Source organism: Schistocerca serialis, unplaced genomic scaffold (assembly GCF_023864345.2).
Source record: "Schistocerca serialis cubense isolate TAMUIC-IGC-003099 unplaced genomic scaffold, iqSchSeri2.2 HiC_scaffold_1401, whole genome shotgun sequence".
Lineage (NCBI taxonomy): Eukaryota > Metazoa > Arthropoda > Insecta > Orthoptera > Acrididae > Schistocerca > Schistocerca serialis.
Genome location: NW_026047627.1, coordinates 1,579,262 through 1,596,575, shown reverse-complemented (window position 1 = coordinate 1,596,575; position 17,314 = coordinate 1,579,262). Strand labels below are relative to the sequence as shown.

The following is a 17,314-nucleotide window of genomic DNA, read 5'->3' as shown; positions in this document are numbered from 1 at the left end:
CCAGCAATGTTCTGAGGTGAGTCGCACAGTTGTTTTGAAAGCATTGGATTTCTGCGGTATCCTAGCAATGGATTCTCTGGTATCGTAGCAATGGACCGACTACTGTACCTACAACTGAACCAATGTAATGATTCCTTTTGGTATCTTCACATATTGCTAGACTCAAGAACATATGAGAGTAGTGATATGATACTATGTCTCTCATTTTTGTGAAATACACTATTTTTAGTCGTAATGTTTGAAGCTAGCGGGCAATCCTTGCACCACTTCAAAATTTTATCTAGGTAAAGGCTGATACATTCTTTTAAGTTATTTATGATTGACAGAGCTAGTAATTATATGTGCCTGTACAGTTGTGGATAGTTCTGACTTTTATCTGTCTTGGCTATGAAACTGAGTCAACAATACTGTTCATTATAGTTTATCTACATTTCTGTATTCTTATTTATAACAACTTCTACAGGTGCATTACCCTTCTTTTCTCCGTATTCACCTGACCAGAAATTTTGTTCCCACCATATCAAACTTCAACTTATCCATTTCTCATTTCATGTTCTCTGACTCACCTAATCAATCGAGGTACTTCACATTCCACACTCTGACATGTAGCGATATTGTTTCTTTCACCTTATGATATCCACGAGTGTAGCCCCCTCCCAGAGATCTTATTGGGAGGCTATATTGCTACTGGAATATTTTACCCAATTGGATGTCATGATCGTTAAACTATGCAGCAGAGCAGCATGTGGTTACAATAGGTGTAGTTCCCCTTGCTTTTAGCTGTTCATAGTACTAACATAGCAAGGTCATGTTGGCTAATGGTACAAGACCAAATTGTATAATCATCCAAACCATTCTGCATTTATATTTACATAGATACTCTGCAAGCAAGCATATGGTATGGGGTGGCTGGTACCTTTACTACTAGAAAGACCTGCCATCCATCTTCATTAACCACATGTTAGTGTGTGGACCCTCCCTAGATATCCTTCCATTGCAGTTTTATGTACTTTATGTGTCTGTCTGTTGTGTTAAGGCATGCATGTCACTTCACTTTGCCAAGATAAATGTTTCATATGGTAAGTGGGTGCCACACAACTGAAACATGTGAAATAATTTAGCTATTACCAAAAAGTCATAAAATTAGGAAATCATGACATTGTGCCGTGGAGATGCTGATAGACTTTTTAATTGTACACTTAATATCATATATTCTCACTACATTCTTTAGTAAGTTATTGGTTATCATACGTTATTGTTCAGAAGCTACACAGGAATTAGGATTGGCTGGTAGAAATGAGGCAACACATACTTGAGGAAAATTATGAATAACTAAAATGGTAAGCTCTAGTTAAAAGATATAATATTAAACTCAAGTTCATAAGGGTTAACAATATGTGTAACTGCTCATGCAATCATCTTTAAAATGATGCCAAAAGTCCCAAATATCACAAGCTTTGTTGTACTGTGTCATTTAAGGGACAAGAACTCCATGGGAAATAGCAGAAAGCTGCATATGATTCAGGAACATAAGTGTTTCAACAGTTGTACCAACTTGAACCATGACTGTCACTCACTTTTGTTATGGGAAGGTGGTTCCAATGAGACATCTTGGTATATTCAGTGTTGGAACTTTCACTAGCAAAGTCTTCAAGAACACATTTGATGGTGACTTGGGGGTTGTGGCAGCTGATGGGGGTGTTTCTTGATGTTCTACTCTATCCCAACAGAACAAGATAGAAAATACTTGAAACCTAAAGCCACCACCATACTCATTGGAGAAAAAACATAAATGAAATAACAACTGTCAAAATAATGAGACTTGATGCTTCCAGAGCATCAGGTACAAATACCCTATCCCATGAATCACAAGTGGACTCAGCCCCTAGATGCAAATATTGATGGTTTTGTGTTGGAACCACCAAGTTCCACAGTGAAAACCCTAAAATTGTCATCTCCCTAATCAATTGTAGTAATGACACAAAAGCTTCTCACTGATTTAATTACTCCTATACTGCAATGGAGCATTCATAGTTTGATAGCACATTTGAAGTAAATGAAACTTTTTATTTGTAGACGGTCACAGTATTTCATGTGAGTCACTCTGTAAATGTTTCAATACTCCCATGCTGTCAGGGCTCAGTATCTGACTGGTTGCCACTATGGGTAAGGATTGCTGAATGGACAACCTGTGTTTTTGCTGTGTGTGAGGCATAAGTGAGGCTAAGTGAGGACTGAGATCAGACACTAGCTGTATCAATTCTTAGGGGAGTTACTCAATGATAACAATAGATTTTGTTTTGATTTGCCAAGATCCTCTTTGCAAGAAGCATTGCTAATATTATCCTAAAATTTTGCCAGTCATTTCATTTGTAGGAGATATTAATGTCAGTAATATGCAGGTGTAATGTCAGCATCTCGTGGTGGGTTGAGAGATGAGCTATGTCTTCTAAATACAAGTGCTAGAATTTACTTCAGCACAGTTATTTGTTTTCTCACAACTAGTCTCTAATCCTGCTTAATTATAATTGTAACCTACACACATATGCGTGTCAAAAGGAGGTCACTGAGGTGGGTACCACATAGAGCAAACAGAGGATTGTTTTACCATCTGCTGATATTCAAAAATGCTTACATCTTGCCAGACTGTGATTATTGCAAGATAGATTCACCACACTGTTGGTGCACTTGCCCTGTTGTAGAAGTAAGTGTCAACCCACAGTATTCATCATCTGCAAAGCTTGGTGATAGTTCCAATGTTGTTCGTCTACAGTGAATATTTAGCACAGAACAGCTGTCTGCATTGTTTCTTTTGTGATCTGGGTCAACAAAAATATGAGTAGCAATGAGGAGGATTTATTATTGTTTTGATAGCACATAAAACTCCTGTATCAGGCAGGAACAAACCTAAATACCAGAGGGGAGAAAAGGAGGTAGCTCAGACAGTGTTGATGTAATGCCACAAGAAACCTAGATATGACTTATTATTTTCAAGTACTGCTACATAACAGCTGAACTAGTAGGAAAATTTCAGCTTTATGTGAGAAAGCAATCGTGCCTCTTCTACTGAACCCAGGGTAAAATGATACATTGCACAATAATTACTGTAAGGTGGCCCTCACCGACAGTAAGCCAAATGACAAGAAAAATTCTATCAGCATGTGCCATACCTGGTCTGTAGAATCCAAGAAACTGAGCACTCACATCCAGTGTACATTTGAAGGATATTGCTCGATCCTGAGAATGTGAATGGCTGGAATACGCTGCCTTTCCCTAATCAGATAATATGTTGGAACAGTGTGCAATTGTGGCTGTGTCCTCCTTGTATATGTGTTGATAGGAGTATTAGGGCAAAGGCAGTGCCTGCCATCTATGTCACCTGTAAGCTTTGAAAGTGGGAGGTGTTTCCAGCCACTTTGATAATGGGCACACCAGGCATCTACTCTTATAATATGGCCTATGTGGAAGCAACTGTGTAAGTAATATACCTACATAGGGCATACCGAAAAGGTGTTTTTTTTTTTAAAAACAATTCAGCGTACAGTACTGTAGTCAGTGGGATATAATATTCTACATTAACTTAGTGTCTGGACGTTTTAGACAGAAGCCCATTTTACTGAGAGTTTCTCTTAAAGAAAGTTTTCTGGTGTATGGCATTATTGACACAGTGTATAACTGTTCTACGCAATGTAGTGATTAACTGCAAAGGTTTTTATTAATCACATAGAAAATAGCTTTTACTGTAGTCTGATTAAAACTACTTGATAGCTGATGTGTGTCACTTGCCACTGCAATATTGCTACATCCACTACCAGCTACATTGCTTGGTTATAGGCAACACACAAACACAGCTGATTTTAAGTGACCTATGACTAAAATGTGGCAGATGACAGGTTTTGCAGCATTGAAACAAACTCGTGTCCTAACCTTACCACAACTATGTGATCTGCAGTATATCTGAGAAAATAGCAATCAACAATCTGCAGCACAATTGAGATCATGATCATTTTGTTCGGAGCTTTTAAGGCTAACCTGTATGACCGAACTGATGACTGAAATATTTCTTAGTATGTTTCTTTGCACAGACATCTTCTGCAGCAAAGTTACAGTTTTTGATAAAAGCAAACTGTAACTTCTGACTGTCATTGGTTACTTGAAACCATATATCCATCAAAAAGCAAAACAGTCAAAAGCAGCAATCAGGATAGAATAATAGCACAGGAGTATGTGCATGCTCCTACCCACCCACAGCCATATCCACACTCAAATGACCTCATTTGGAAGCTCAAAGATGTCCATTTTCATTGTGATGGAATGGGGTAGCTGCAGGTGAAATGATTGGACCCAGATGTCACACGGATGGACCATGCACCTACAGCAATTATTTGCTCTCAGAAGACTATGGTAGGATTCGCTGTACATGATTCGTGCTGGTGTCACCATTGATATGTTTGTTTGATTCAGTCAAGGATGTTTTGGAACTCCAAGGGGCCAGATATTGAGTAGTTGTAAAGATAATTTTGAATGGGAGTCTGTAACTGCATTGGCATCCTCCCTGTCAGACAGTATGTCAATTAGAAAGGGCTACATGTAAGCTGTGCGTCTAACAATACATACGTAATGTTGGAAAAATTTGTGTATGTCATTCACATTTGTTTTTCAGTCTGGAAATTTATGTATGTGTTCCTTCATTTATTAACCTGACATTATTTCTTATATATGTACAGGTGTTTTCGACATGGTTGATGGCCATACCACCTAGTCAATAAGAAATGTGATGTTGGTGGGAGTTGGTGATTAATCTGGAGTCAAATAAAATGCCATGCTTTATTGCTTTCAGAAATAGATTGATCATTGGTGGTTTTAAGAATTTCTGCCCAAAGCCTAAACTGTCCTCCAAAACAAAAAAAAATCCACATGGAAATAGTGATTGGTTTTTATTTTAAAATCATAGATTACTCTTATTTTTGTTTCCCTTTATCTTTTGGTGCAAATTTTTATGTCAAAAGCTATTATTTCTAATAAATGTAATAATTTGGTGTAAAAGATTGTAGAACAGTATTTTAAAAATACTGCAAGACTTTTAATAATAGATTCTACTAGAGAATAAGGGAACCTAGTCAGCACTGAATGAGACTGGGCGTTATTCAATTTCCTGTGGTCATTTGCTTTATAAAAATGTTTCATATTAGGAAAATTCTATCATTCTGGTAGAATGTCATGACAATTTTAAATCACTTACATTTACTAAGTTATCTGTGATGGCCATACATTTTTATGTTTTGGTTTATAGGCCCTGATTTTGTGGATGGTGAAATATTGTTCTGTATTGTGTAAATCAACATTTCACTCTTTCCTCCTTCCTCAGTTTTATTCAAAGTGCTGGTGACAGCTGTGACATTTCATATCAAGAAACATCACATCAAGGAGTAGTCAATGACAAGCTGGAGATATATGCAGAGAAGTCAACAGATTTCAGTGTGTCTCACAACTATACCAAAATACAGACTTCTCAAGAAGACGGCTTATGTGGCACAAGATTAAGTTGTAGCATCAGGGAAAAGGAATTCCATAAGTTTAACTGTAGTTTCTGCCTACAGAGCTTCCCTTCAAAATACAGACTCATAATGCATGTCTTCATCCACATTGACGGTGTGCAGGCACCTTCATATGTGTGTAAGTCATGTGGTGAGGTATTTCCCACTGATGACTGCTTTAAAGAACATTTGAGAATGAGGGAGGGTGACCAAGCGTTATCTGCTACCAGCAGCGAGAAACTTGAATGCAGTGATGATCATGAAAACAGTATCTCCTTTGAGTGTGTACAAGACGGAATCGTGGAACAGACTGAGGAGCCCTCTCCATACAAGGTACCCAGGAAAACTTTTAAAAAATCGTTTAATGACATATGTAATACACATACTGTGAAAGAAACTGAAGAGAAACTCGAAAGATGTAATGACTGTGGAATTTTATCTACAAGTGACCATGTTCATGTCCACACTGTGCTAAGTGTAACGAGACATCACAAATGTGATGTTTGTGGTAAAACGTTTCCTTTGTTATGCAATCTTCAGAGACACAGATTAATACACACTGGAGAGAGACCCCACGGATGCGATGTTTGTGGAAAATCGTTTACTGAAAGGGGCAATCTGAAGCAACATGAATTAATACACACTGGACAGAGACCACACAAATGCGATATCTGTGGAAAATCATTTACTCAGTCGGCCCATCTGAAGACCCACAGTTTAATACACACAGGAAAGAGACCACACACATGCGATGTCTGTGGAAAACCATTTACTCAGTCGGGCCATCTCAAGACCCACATTTTAATACACACAGGAAAGAGACCACACAAATGCGATGTGTGTGCAAAATCGTTTACTGAAAGGGGCAATCTGAAGAAACATGAATTAATACACAGTGGACGGAGACCACACAAATGCGATGTCTGTGGAAAATCATTTACTCAGTTGGGCAATCTCAAGACCCATATTTTAATACACACAGGAAAGAGACCACAGAAATGCGGTGTGTGTGGAAAATCATTTACTGAAAGGGGCAGTCTCAAGAAACATGAATTAATACACACAGGAGAGAAACAATTTACCACAAGTATCACATTTGTGGGGTCTAATGTATTGAGTAATCTCAAGGCCCACAAGTTATCACACAGTGGAAAGAGACCCTACACATGTAGTATTTGTGGAAAATCTTTTACTCATTGGGGCAGTCACAGGAAACACAAATTAATACACACTACATAGAGACCACTCAAAGTATTGTTGAGGTCTGTAGACCTACACATGTTCATAGAAGACCACTCGTGTTTTATGAAAATTGTTCGCATGTCCTACAGAGAGGTCGCAAAAAATACGACAAATCCATTTCCGCAGCTTCACATTTGAAGAAGTTTGATACCAAATACAACATATGAAGCGCACAATTGTGATTTTTTGTTGCAAATGCTCCATGCTTTAATGATCGGGCTACCCGAAATTTGTGCATTGAGATATATCTTTTACTCGTTTGAGTAGTAGTACTGTGCATTTATCAGGACCCCATATTCTTAAAGAGAATGTACCAGTATGCTGCTAATTATTTGAAAGAAACTGCAATTTAAATCTTCATGACGCTGTATGCACTACCAAGGCGACAGCAGAAATCTTTTTATTACACATTCATAATGTAGGAAATTTATCTCAAGAATGGACAAAGATACAAAAATCTCTTGATTATGCAAACGTATTATTGAGGTTTACCTCCTTAATGGTAATGTTATTTGTGTGATCAATAATCTACATCCATTGGGAAATAACTGATGGTGGCAAGTATGCTGAGATAAGGGAAAAATTATAATCATCTACCTAGTAGCGTTTTGATTCACCTACAGACCGCAATACAACAGTGCATCTCTATGGTTTGGACTCATTAGTTCTTCGTTAGTTTTTCAATTGTAAATTGGACTATAAGTCTACACACATCTCACACCTTTCCCATTAACTGTAGGCTATTGGTTTGTTGCTGTCTAGTTGGTGCGCAATAGCATCCCAGATTCATTTCATCATGATCTAATGAGGTGAGCTGGGTAGGAAAGACGACAGTGTGAACCATCATGCTGCTCGAACCATTGCAGTGTGATTCTTACCTTGTATTTTGGACAGTTATCCTGCTGCAAGATGTTGTCACTCTCTGTAAATACATCAAGCATTAAGTGATAAGGTTGCAATAATGTTCATGTTCTCCACATCTGTCATGGTGCCTTCAGTTATCACCAGCTGTTTTCTTGCCATCTCGTATGAATATACCCCATAGCATGACACTGCCTCCATCTTCCTGCACCTGTTGTGTTGTGCATGTATGAAACAACTATTCATTTGCATAATGACATATCTGAGCACAACCATTGACCTGGTCTGAAAGAAATGTCATTGATCCCAACATGTGACACTTCCTTATAGGTATGCAGTCCAATCTCGATTGTCCTATTTGTATTGCTATTGTAACTTACAACATTGCTAGATCAATGTGGGAATACAAAGCTGTTATATAACTTGGGGCCTCATGTTAACAGTGTCTGCTTAATACCTTGAAACTCTCGAGCCTGCTCAAGCATTTTCTCCTGTCTCCACAGATTGCCATCTATCCCACTTCACAGAGCAGCTAGGTTCTGATTTGCTTGTTCTAGATAATGCATGGGCATCCTGCAACCTTTGTCAACTTGTGGTTTCACCATATTTCAACAATGTTCCATAGAGGCTCATGACAGAAGCATCTGCACAGCCAACCACATTCGCTGCTTCTGAGATGCACTTACCCAGCCGCCAGGCAAAACCATCTGCTCTTTGGCAAAGTTATTTATGCCATTTTTTCACATACTGTCACTAGAATGATAACCACTCACTTCTGGTTGTATAGTTTCATTACTACATGACATAACCACAGTGCCACTGCGTAGCAAACACTCCTCCTATGGAAGTGGGTATAATGATTTGGATCAACAGTGTATCTTCACAAAGAAGGGTCTTTTGGTAAATTGTGTAGTAATTCAGTTTTTCTGCTTTGTTAAATTTTATGTCAATACACTATTGCCAGTTCAAGTGCTGCATTTCTTGTGAAAAATATTTGTATTACAAAGCTCTGTACATAATTCTGAGTTAATGAAGTTTAATTTTATGCATCAAATCTTTTAATTATTTGTCTGTTTTTAAATATCATATAACTACTGTACAAACATCAGATTATAATTCCAATTGTTTGTAGAAACACAAGGACAGTTGAAAGAGCTCAGTGTGATTTCTAGGTTATGAATTTAATCCGAATGCTTAATTTTCATTGTAATAAGTTAATTTATCAAATGTAGTTTCTTTCTAATTGCTTTGTTTTAATTAGATTTTTTAGTTGCCTTTTATATCCTTTAAACATGATTTCATGGTGTGTATTTACCATAATTTCTCTGAGTAAATGTGAGGTTTTCAGAAATCTTTACTAATGCTTTGCTTCATACTTCATAATGTTGGTTTTTGGTCAGTTTTTTTTCGATTTACTACCAATTTCTTATTGGTGTAAGGTAGTTTGTTTATTAAGTTTTGTCATACTTTTAATAACTTGAGACAGTTATTTTTAAGTGATAGGCATTTATGAGTTTCGCAACACTTTAAGCTGTGTGGCTTTTTACCGAAATGAGAATGTATCTGTCATTGTGGTTCTTGCAACATAATAGTGTGCTGCTATCTGGGCTATAATACTGCAGTGGCTTTTAAATATTTAGGGAATGCTGATCTAGTTGCAGTTTGTGGGCTCTCATTCTTCACACACTTGATGAGATATTTTGGTTGTGACTTGGAATGAAATTGCATGGATTTTAAATTGTGTCATTCTCCTTATAGTAATGTTGTTACACTATTCTGTCCAGCTACTTAGTTACATGTTTCTACTACAGTTCCTGTTGGTACTGCGTCTTTGTGGATGGTCTACTATAATCATAACAGAAAATATTTTGTTCTCTCAGTAACGCTTGCTGAGACAAAAATCATTACTATTTTTATTCAAGTAAGAACAGAGCTCTGAATTCACAAACTTACAATACTGCTACTCTCATGAAGCTAAAATCCTGACTCGAAACTGTCCTATTTTAATAGTCTCATCACTGAAAATAAGCTTGTGTTGATTCTGAAGATTCTGTACGGAAATTGAGTAAAGTAACCCACAGTGATATGTTAAAATCGGATTTCAAATGACAAAGGGAATGAGAGATATTGACAATAGTACTTTATTTTGACAAAGTGCCATTAATTGTTATAATGTGGTATTTACATGATAACACCAAAACAAATGTCATTACTAGTAACTGGTTATTACTGCCATCATCATATGATGTTCCTGACCACTTTTAGACGTTTTGTACTGAAATATATCTGGTAAATGCCATAAAGGCTGCAAGGACTATCTTCACATTATCACCATTGCTCTGCCCCCAGTAGCTGAGTGGCCAGCGCAACAGACTGTCAATCCTAAGGGTCCGAGTTCGATTTCCGGCTGGGTCAGAGATTTTCCCCCCTCAGGGACTGGGTGTTGTGTTGTCCTAATAATCATCATCATCATCATATCCCCATCGACACGCAAGTCGCTGAAGTGACGTCAAATCGAAAGACTTGCACCAGGTGAGCAGTCTACCTGACAAGAGGCCCTTGTCACATGCCATTATATTACCATTCACTTCAAGCTAATATGGGTGGCATTGGCCAACCAAAAAGTTCAAAGGAAAATCAGTTGATACGATAATTGTTACCTTCCACTCCTGTCCAAAATGGTTCTTTTCAAAACCTATACCGTTAGTCATCTGTCAAAAGACTAACATTAGTGTTCACTTGAGGCCAAACTGAATCATAAATAAAGAAAGTGTGATTCTAAATATTGTTATAAGAAGAATTAGAGTACTTTTTGTTTGAAATTACTTGAGTGATTGGAGGTTGTTGGAAGACGATACAGCTTTCATACAACGCTAAAAAAAGCTACTTTTCACTAAAATATAAAATTGTCAAAAGACTTTGCAGGTTGATGCTACTTATTTGGATTTGTGTGTGTGTAAGTATTTGTGCTATTAAAATTTTTTATTGTTTAAGTTTAATGTGGCTACGTTTACTAAGGGGAAGTTAACTAGTGTGCCACATGCGACTGCAGGTGTAACTCTCTTATATTTCTACCCATAAATTTGTACAGGTTGTAGCTATGCAGTTGCACATCGACATAGTTTCGTATGTTAGGTTACAGTGCATGGCACATGAGATAGATGTATGTAATTCATACATTGTCTCATAAAGAACAGATTGAGACACACCAGTATCCCTCTGTGGTGGTTGCATTAGTTAACTCTATTCAGTTATACTCAGGTTAGTTGATTTTCAACAAATATTGCCATAAAGCACGTTATGGGACATTTCGTAAGTATTTGCATTACTATGAATGATTATGAGTAGACTAATCCTTTCACATCAGAAGTATTACAGACATTAAGTCTGTGGTCGTTTTTGGGCCAGTGTTGACTATAATATCCATGAATATTGACGGAATACCTCCCTACAAGCAACAACTCTTGCAAGACGCGCCGCACTAAGCACTGTGATATTTTGTGTGTTCAAGAAATACACACAAACACTCAGCGGAGACTTCTTTGAGTTCCTGGAATAAAACTGGTTGCTGAAACACAACATGCACAGTATGGAAGCGCCATCCTTATAAGACCTGACCTTTAAGTCTGTAGTGTTCATCAGTCAGAGGATAACAATATTGAGATTATTATTGTTAAGTAACATTAGAGTCACATCAGCATATAAACCTCCAGCAACAGATTTTTTTCTTCACCCCTACTGAACATTTTATTACAGGGAAAGCTTCTATTGTGGTATGTGATTTCAACATTCACATCCATGTTTGGGGGGTAAACTCAAGAGGATCAAAATGGTGAGGCTGTCCTCTTGTGGGCTGAAACTTTCCATCTCTCACTCCTTCACGACGGCAAACTACCTCATTCTTTCTTCAGTGGACGCTGGCTATAATCCATATCTGCTTTTTGTTACCGAAAGTATTTTTCATACCTGCACTAAATACGTCTGTAAGCCCATACTGAATACACGTCGACCTATTATGTGTCAAGTTCTCCCACAAGTAAGCCCTCAAGTAATCACTTTCAGATGAAGGTACAACTTCAAAACGGCTGATTGGCAGACATTATCAAAGTTTTTACATGAGAAAATTGTAACTATAGCTCCTGTGACAGATAAATATAAAAATTTTGTTAAAGTCGTTAATGCCTCCTCCTGAGCATCAATTCTAAAGGGATGCAGAATGAACTATATCAAGGGTGTAACACCTGAAACGACCACTCTTCTTTAAGAGTACTACAGAAAGTTTGAAGAAGATCCTTTTAGTGCAGCCACATCAATTCATGCACAGAATGGTCTCTCTTCAATATCTGAGGCAAACAGAAACAATGGATACAATTAATGGCAGACTGTGACATGAGTAAAAGTAGTCAAAAGGCCTGGAGGCTATTACGTCGCCTGAGTAATGTCAACTCTCAGGTCAACACATATTTTAATATTAAACCAGACAAAATTGCTCAAGAACTCCCAATTAATGGCAGATCACCTAAATCCAGAAATATAGAGAGGAAACAACTATTCAGGCAAACAGACCAAGAGAATAGTATCTTATTCCTTATTTATCTGTTCAAGAATTGAATTCAGCCCTGAATAAATGTAAATACGGAAAAGCAGCAGGACTGGTTGACATTAGAGCTGAACAAATCAAGAATTTTGGTTCCACTAAAATTCTTTGATTACTGCAATTTATGGGCAACTGTGTTCGCGAGTGCAAGATCGCTGAAGTATGGCGAAAAATCAAGAGTAATTGCCATACCGAAACATGGAAAGGATAGGAAAGAGCCCAAAAATTATAGACCGATCTCTTTACTCTGTCACCTCCACAAAATACTGGAGAGGCTCATTCTTCAGAGAATGATTAAAAAGGCGGAACCTCTTCTAATACCACAGCAAACAGCTTTCAGAGAAGGGAAGAGCTGCACATCTCAGATATTAAACTTAACACAACATATAGAAGATGGATATGAGAAATAGCACATTACAGGTGCTGTATTTATCCATCACAGCTTGTGATGCGATCATCCATCGGCTTCTTCTGAATAAAGTTTATGACGTAACTAAAGACTTCACATGCATGTGCAATATTAGAAACATTCCCTAGAATTCCAGATATTTTTGTGGAATTTTAGGGTGAGAAACGTAGGTGGAGAACTCAGAAAAATGGGCTGCCACAAGGCAATGTGCTTGCACTGCTATTATTCAACATCTATACCAATGATCACCCTATCCCTGAAGGAGCTCGAAGCTTTATTTATGCTGATGATGACTGCACTATCACTACTCAGGCTCACTGTTTTGAGACTGTAGAAGGTACGCCATCAAAATCTTTGGAAGAATTCACTGTTTGCAATTATGGGAATTACTTGATTCCTAATCCTGCCAAGACTCATATCCGCACTTTCCACCTCAAGAATAAACAGGCAAATAGATCCATAAAAATATCCTGGGCAGGTATCGTACTCAAACATAATCCTACTCCCAAATATCTTGTAGTAACACTGGATCGCGCGTTAACATATAAAAAGCATTGCTTAAACACCAAACAGAAAGTGGCAGCCAGAAATAAAACAGTGCAACAATTGACACATACATCATGTGTGCTAATCCATGCAGTGTGAGCTCAAGTGCACCTGCTCTATGTTGTTCCACTGCTGAATATGCATGTTCAGTATGGTACAAGTCCAGTCATGCCAGGAACGCAGATGAGGCTCTAAATGAGTTTTGCCAGGTTGTCACAGGTTGCTTAAGACCTATTCCTGTGGACAAACTCCATTGGCTCGCTGGCAAAGATCCTCCTGAAATGAGACGTCAGGTAGCTGCGAGATATGAGAAAAGTAAGGCCACATCGAAGAACGCCCATCCACTATATGAGGCAGAAATCAAGAAAGAGCTTCTTGACAACTACTGAGGCTCTCATCGAGAATCCATATGTGGCAAGGATCTCGCGATGGCGGGAGAAATGTCGGTATTTGGGAGAATGGATCGCACCAAAGGAAGAACTTCCTACTGGGTATTCGGAGAAGTGGTCAATAAGGAGGTCTCTCAGTAGATTATGGTGAAACACAATGAGATGCTGGACCAATCTGCTGTGTTCCTCATCACCAACCACGTGCACCATGCAAGACCTTATGAGAGATACACCAAATGCACTTGAAGTGTCCAATTTTTTGTCCTCTTTTGTGTAAAATTATGTCAACACTTATATATATTTTTGACATTTCGGTACTTTTGAAATGACAAATAAATAAATAATGTAATAAAAGTAACAGTAAGAAAAAACTATCATTTGTTTTTAATGTCCAGAGAAAAGAAGATTATTCATACGTTAGTGGAGGAAACATGACAAGACAGCTTTTGTTACAGTGATATTAGCAACGAAATAAACCCAGCACTGCATCTTTTTTATGGATAACTAGCTGGAATGCCACAATCATAGCATAATTTCTCATCATTTTGCAGGTACGAAGATGCACAAGCTACTTAATAGAAACACAGTTTGATATTCCTTCTGACAAGAACAGGGAAAGTAAGGATATGGTGGAAAATATTAGTACTCAGTGTATGAAAATTTGGCTAACACTAAAAGGATGATTGATAGTAGCAGCTTGGAGATGTGCTTAAACAAAAATAGAAACTAATGAAATCCTAGCATGAAACTGTATCAGCATCATTTTTGGGAATATAGGAGCCGCTGCAGTGCAGAACACCAGGTGGATTTTGGGCAAGATAGAGCTGATGGTTGCATGATTGTTTGAGGGCCAATTAAGTCATGAATATAGTCAGAGAAGTCTGCAGTTATTGCAGTGCTAGTTTATATTGGGCCCTCCAGGAAAGATGAAGTTGCCAGTCTCGATGGGTTGCCTGCTCTGTGACAGAGGTAAAACACAAGTGAGGCTGTTGTAGATGGCACAAACCATGTCTGCTTTAGCACAAGTAAATAAAAAAAGACTCACAAGCATATCGGACTAAATCAACTCCACTGTACTAGCATATGCACCGAGCTACGATTGAGCACAGAAGGTAGAACTGTAACGAAAAAAGAAAAAACAAAAATTATTAATATCTAAGGATCCTTGTTTGGACTAGCACACCGAGTTGTACATTCTTAACATTTCACCCTTTTGAATAGGCCAGGGTGTAGGTGAAGGGTTATTGTTAGGGACATGAAATTACAGGGCAGCAGAATTTGGTTTATATTACAGTAACGGAATAAAAAAAACATTATCCATAAGAAAAGGTTTGCTGCCCATTAGGTGACCCAGGGTAGTTGTCATATTCCATATCTGGCAGAACTGTTGAAGTGAAATGCTCAGAAAAAGAAAATATTGGAAACACTTGAACAATCGTAATGGAAGGAGTCTTCAGAAATACTGTAGTAATAATAACACAAAAAGGCTGTGTTGATACTGAGGATAAATGTGGTAAGCAATAATTATTTTAACTGTGTGAATCAAAATTTATTAGAAGTACAAAGTGCCAATACATTTATCATGAGTAGACTGATACTGTGCAAAAATTAGAATATGTTTAACAATGGTGGAAATTTGAAAATTTATTAGCCAGTTGTTAGTCCACAAGAGAATGAAATGAAAGAAGGAAATACAGTAAAGGGGACAAATTCAGAAACAAATGTGTACAGTGTTTTAGAAACTAGTATTTCATATTTTGAGAGGCAGTAGTACATATCATAACAAGAAAAACTGCGTAGGAGACATGGGCTCTAAAATACTTACTGTACCTTAAGGGGAGATATAATGGAAAATGTAAACATTTATTTAAAAAATCATTACAGCCATATTTATTAATGTACAAATCTAAAATCTTGCATGTGTAAAAAAAGGAACTGTGTTTTAACGGAAAAATATTATAAAATATGCAAGAATATTATTTTGCCAGAAATTTGAATGGTTATAATAACGTGAGAACCTAAAACAGAGAAAATGAGGTTCAAAAATTTTCTGCTCATAATTCTACATGTAATATGCTTACCTCAGTTTTAAAATCGTCCATACTGATACATCCTCCAGATTTCTCTTCTATCTTTACATGTCCCTGGCCCATATTTGCAGGTCAGACATTGATCTATTAGCTTTCTCGACCTAGGTCTCGCCGATGGTGTAAAAAGCTTTTGTTTTAAACACACCAGGAGCTATATCAACTGTATTCATCACTTCAGTTCTGCCATTATTTCCCTTGCTGTAACATCAAACTTCATCATAGACACCTACTTTGAGTAGTTCAAGTCCACAGAATGTCTGAAGTTTCCATTTCATGTCCACCACTGATACAGAGTCTCGCCCAATCAGCCTCTCATCCAGCTTCAGTTTCTATCTCAATGGATTTCAGTTTTTGTGTACTGTGACAAATACATTGCTTACATTTCCCATTAGCCTATCCTTTCGATGTACACTTAAATTTTCCCCCAAAACCTCATTGCTATCAATTTCAGGTTTCAAATGGCTTTAAGTATTATGGAGGCTTGATTGCTTTTCACGAGTGCTTTGAATTCTGGCACTTTGTTGCGAATGCTTCAGCAGTTAACCACTAGGATTTTAATGCTCTCACCTGTGTGAGGCATTTGTTTCGATCTTACACTGATACTACTTCTGGATTTACTGCAACTCTGCTTCCCAGGATTGCATAGTAGGTCGCCTAGTCTAAAAAAACTTTTGTTTGCTCCCACATACAATCAGCTACCTGGACAGCAGCCTCTGATGTGTAGTGCACACCTGACCCATGTAGAGCACCCTACAGTTCTCAACAAAATGGCGCAAGTCCAGGAAGTAGCGGTCTAGCTTGTCACAGAACTTTCGAAGTCTCTGGTTCAGGATTCAGTGCTTCCACCCAGTGCAGAACCAATGATCCACAATCAGTTCTGGAGACAATACTGCAAATTGTGAGGTCTGCTGAAACTGTACACAAGGCTGGTCTTCTCAGCCTTCTCTATCAGTTGCTGGAATGATCCCAGTATGACCTCAGAGCCCAGATAACAGGCTTCATTTATTCCAACATGGTTGCTTGCAGTTGCTTGCACCTCATTCCCTCAATGGCTGTTGGAATAGCCTCTTCAACATGTTGAATGAGGCCTCCAGATATACACACAGGGTGCACCTCATGCCCTTTCCCGTCCCTTGCTGCCGTTTCCCTAAGGGGAACCATCATTCCCTGTACAATTGAACCGCCAACAGTTAATACACCTCTGCCTTTTTGCGTTTACCTTCTACTGGCACTGGACAAAACAGGTTTCCCAAAAACAGGTGAAGTGAGTCCCACTGGCTTAGTTTCAGTTTCAATTGCAGTGAATGACAGCACCTAGAAATTGATATTTAGGGTATCAGTACAGCACGCTAAGCCTCCATGGTCCCTGGCCTCCATGGGCCTGGATCTACCACTGAAACGCTAGTTACAGTCTAGTGCACGAGTAATGAGAGATTCCATACTCTCTTCAGAGGAGACAGGGTCCACAGGAGAGGACAGTACTTGAGTCACCATTGATACTGGTACCACAGGTACATGACTCTCAGGAACTCTTCACCACACTGATTCGCAGCAGCTGACAGTCCTTTGACAGTAGTGAAGGCGATTTCCAGCTGCCTACAAATGTCAACCAGCTCATCCCATTTTTGAGAACTGCATTCACT

At 38.2% G+C, this 17,314-nt stretch overlaps 1 protein-coding gene across 1 annotated transcript in view; it reads left to right on the top strand.

Annotated features, from left to right (window-relative positions):
• Positions 1-17,314, top strand: part of LOC126442696 (zinc finger protein 729-like) — a 172,202-nt gene that overhangs the window by 88,630 nt on the left and 66,258 nt on the right. The window contains exon 6 of the mRNA XM_050090745.1: positions 5,369-6,540. Within this exon, the coding sequence (XP_049946702.1) occupies positions 5,369-6,540 (1,172 nt within the window). The remainder of the gene's footprint in view (positions 1-5,368; positions 6,541-17,314) is intronic.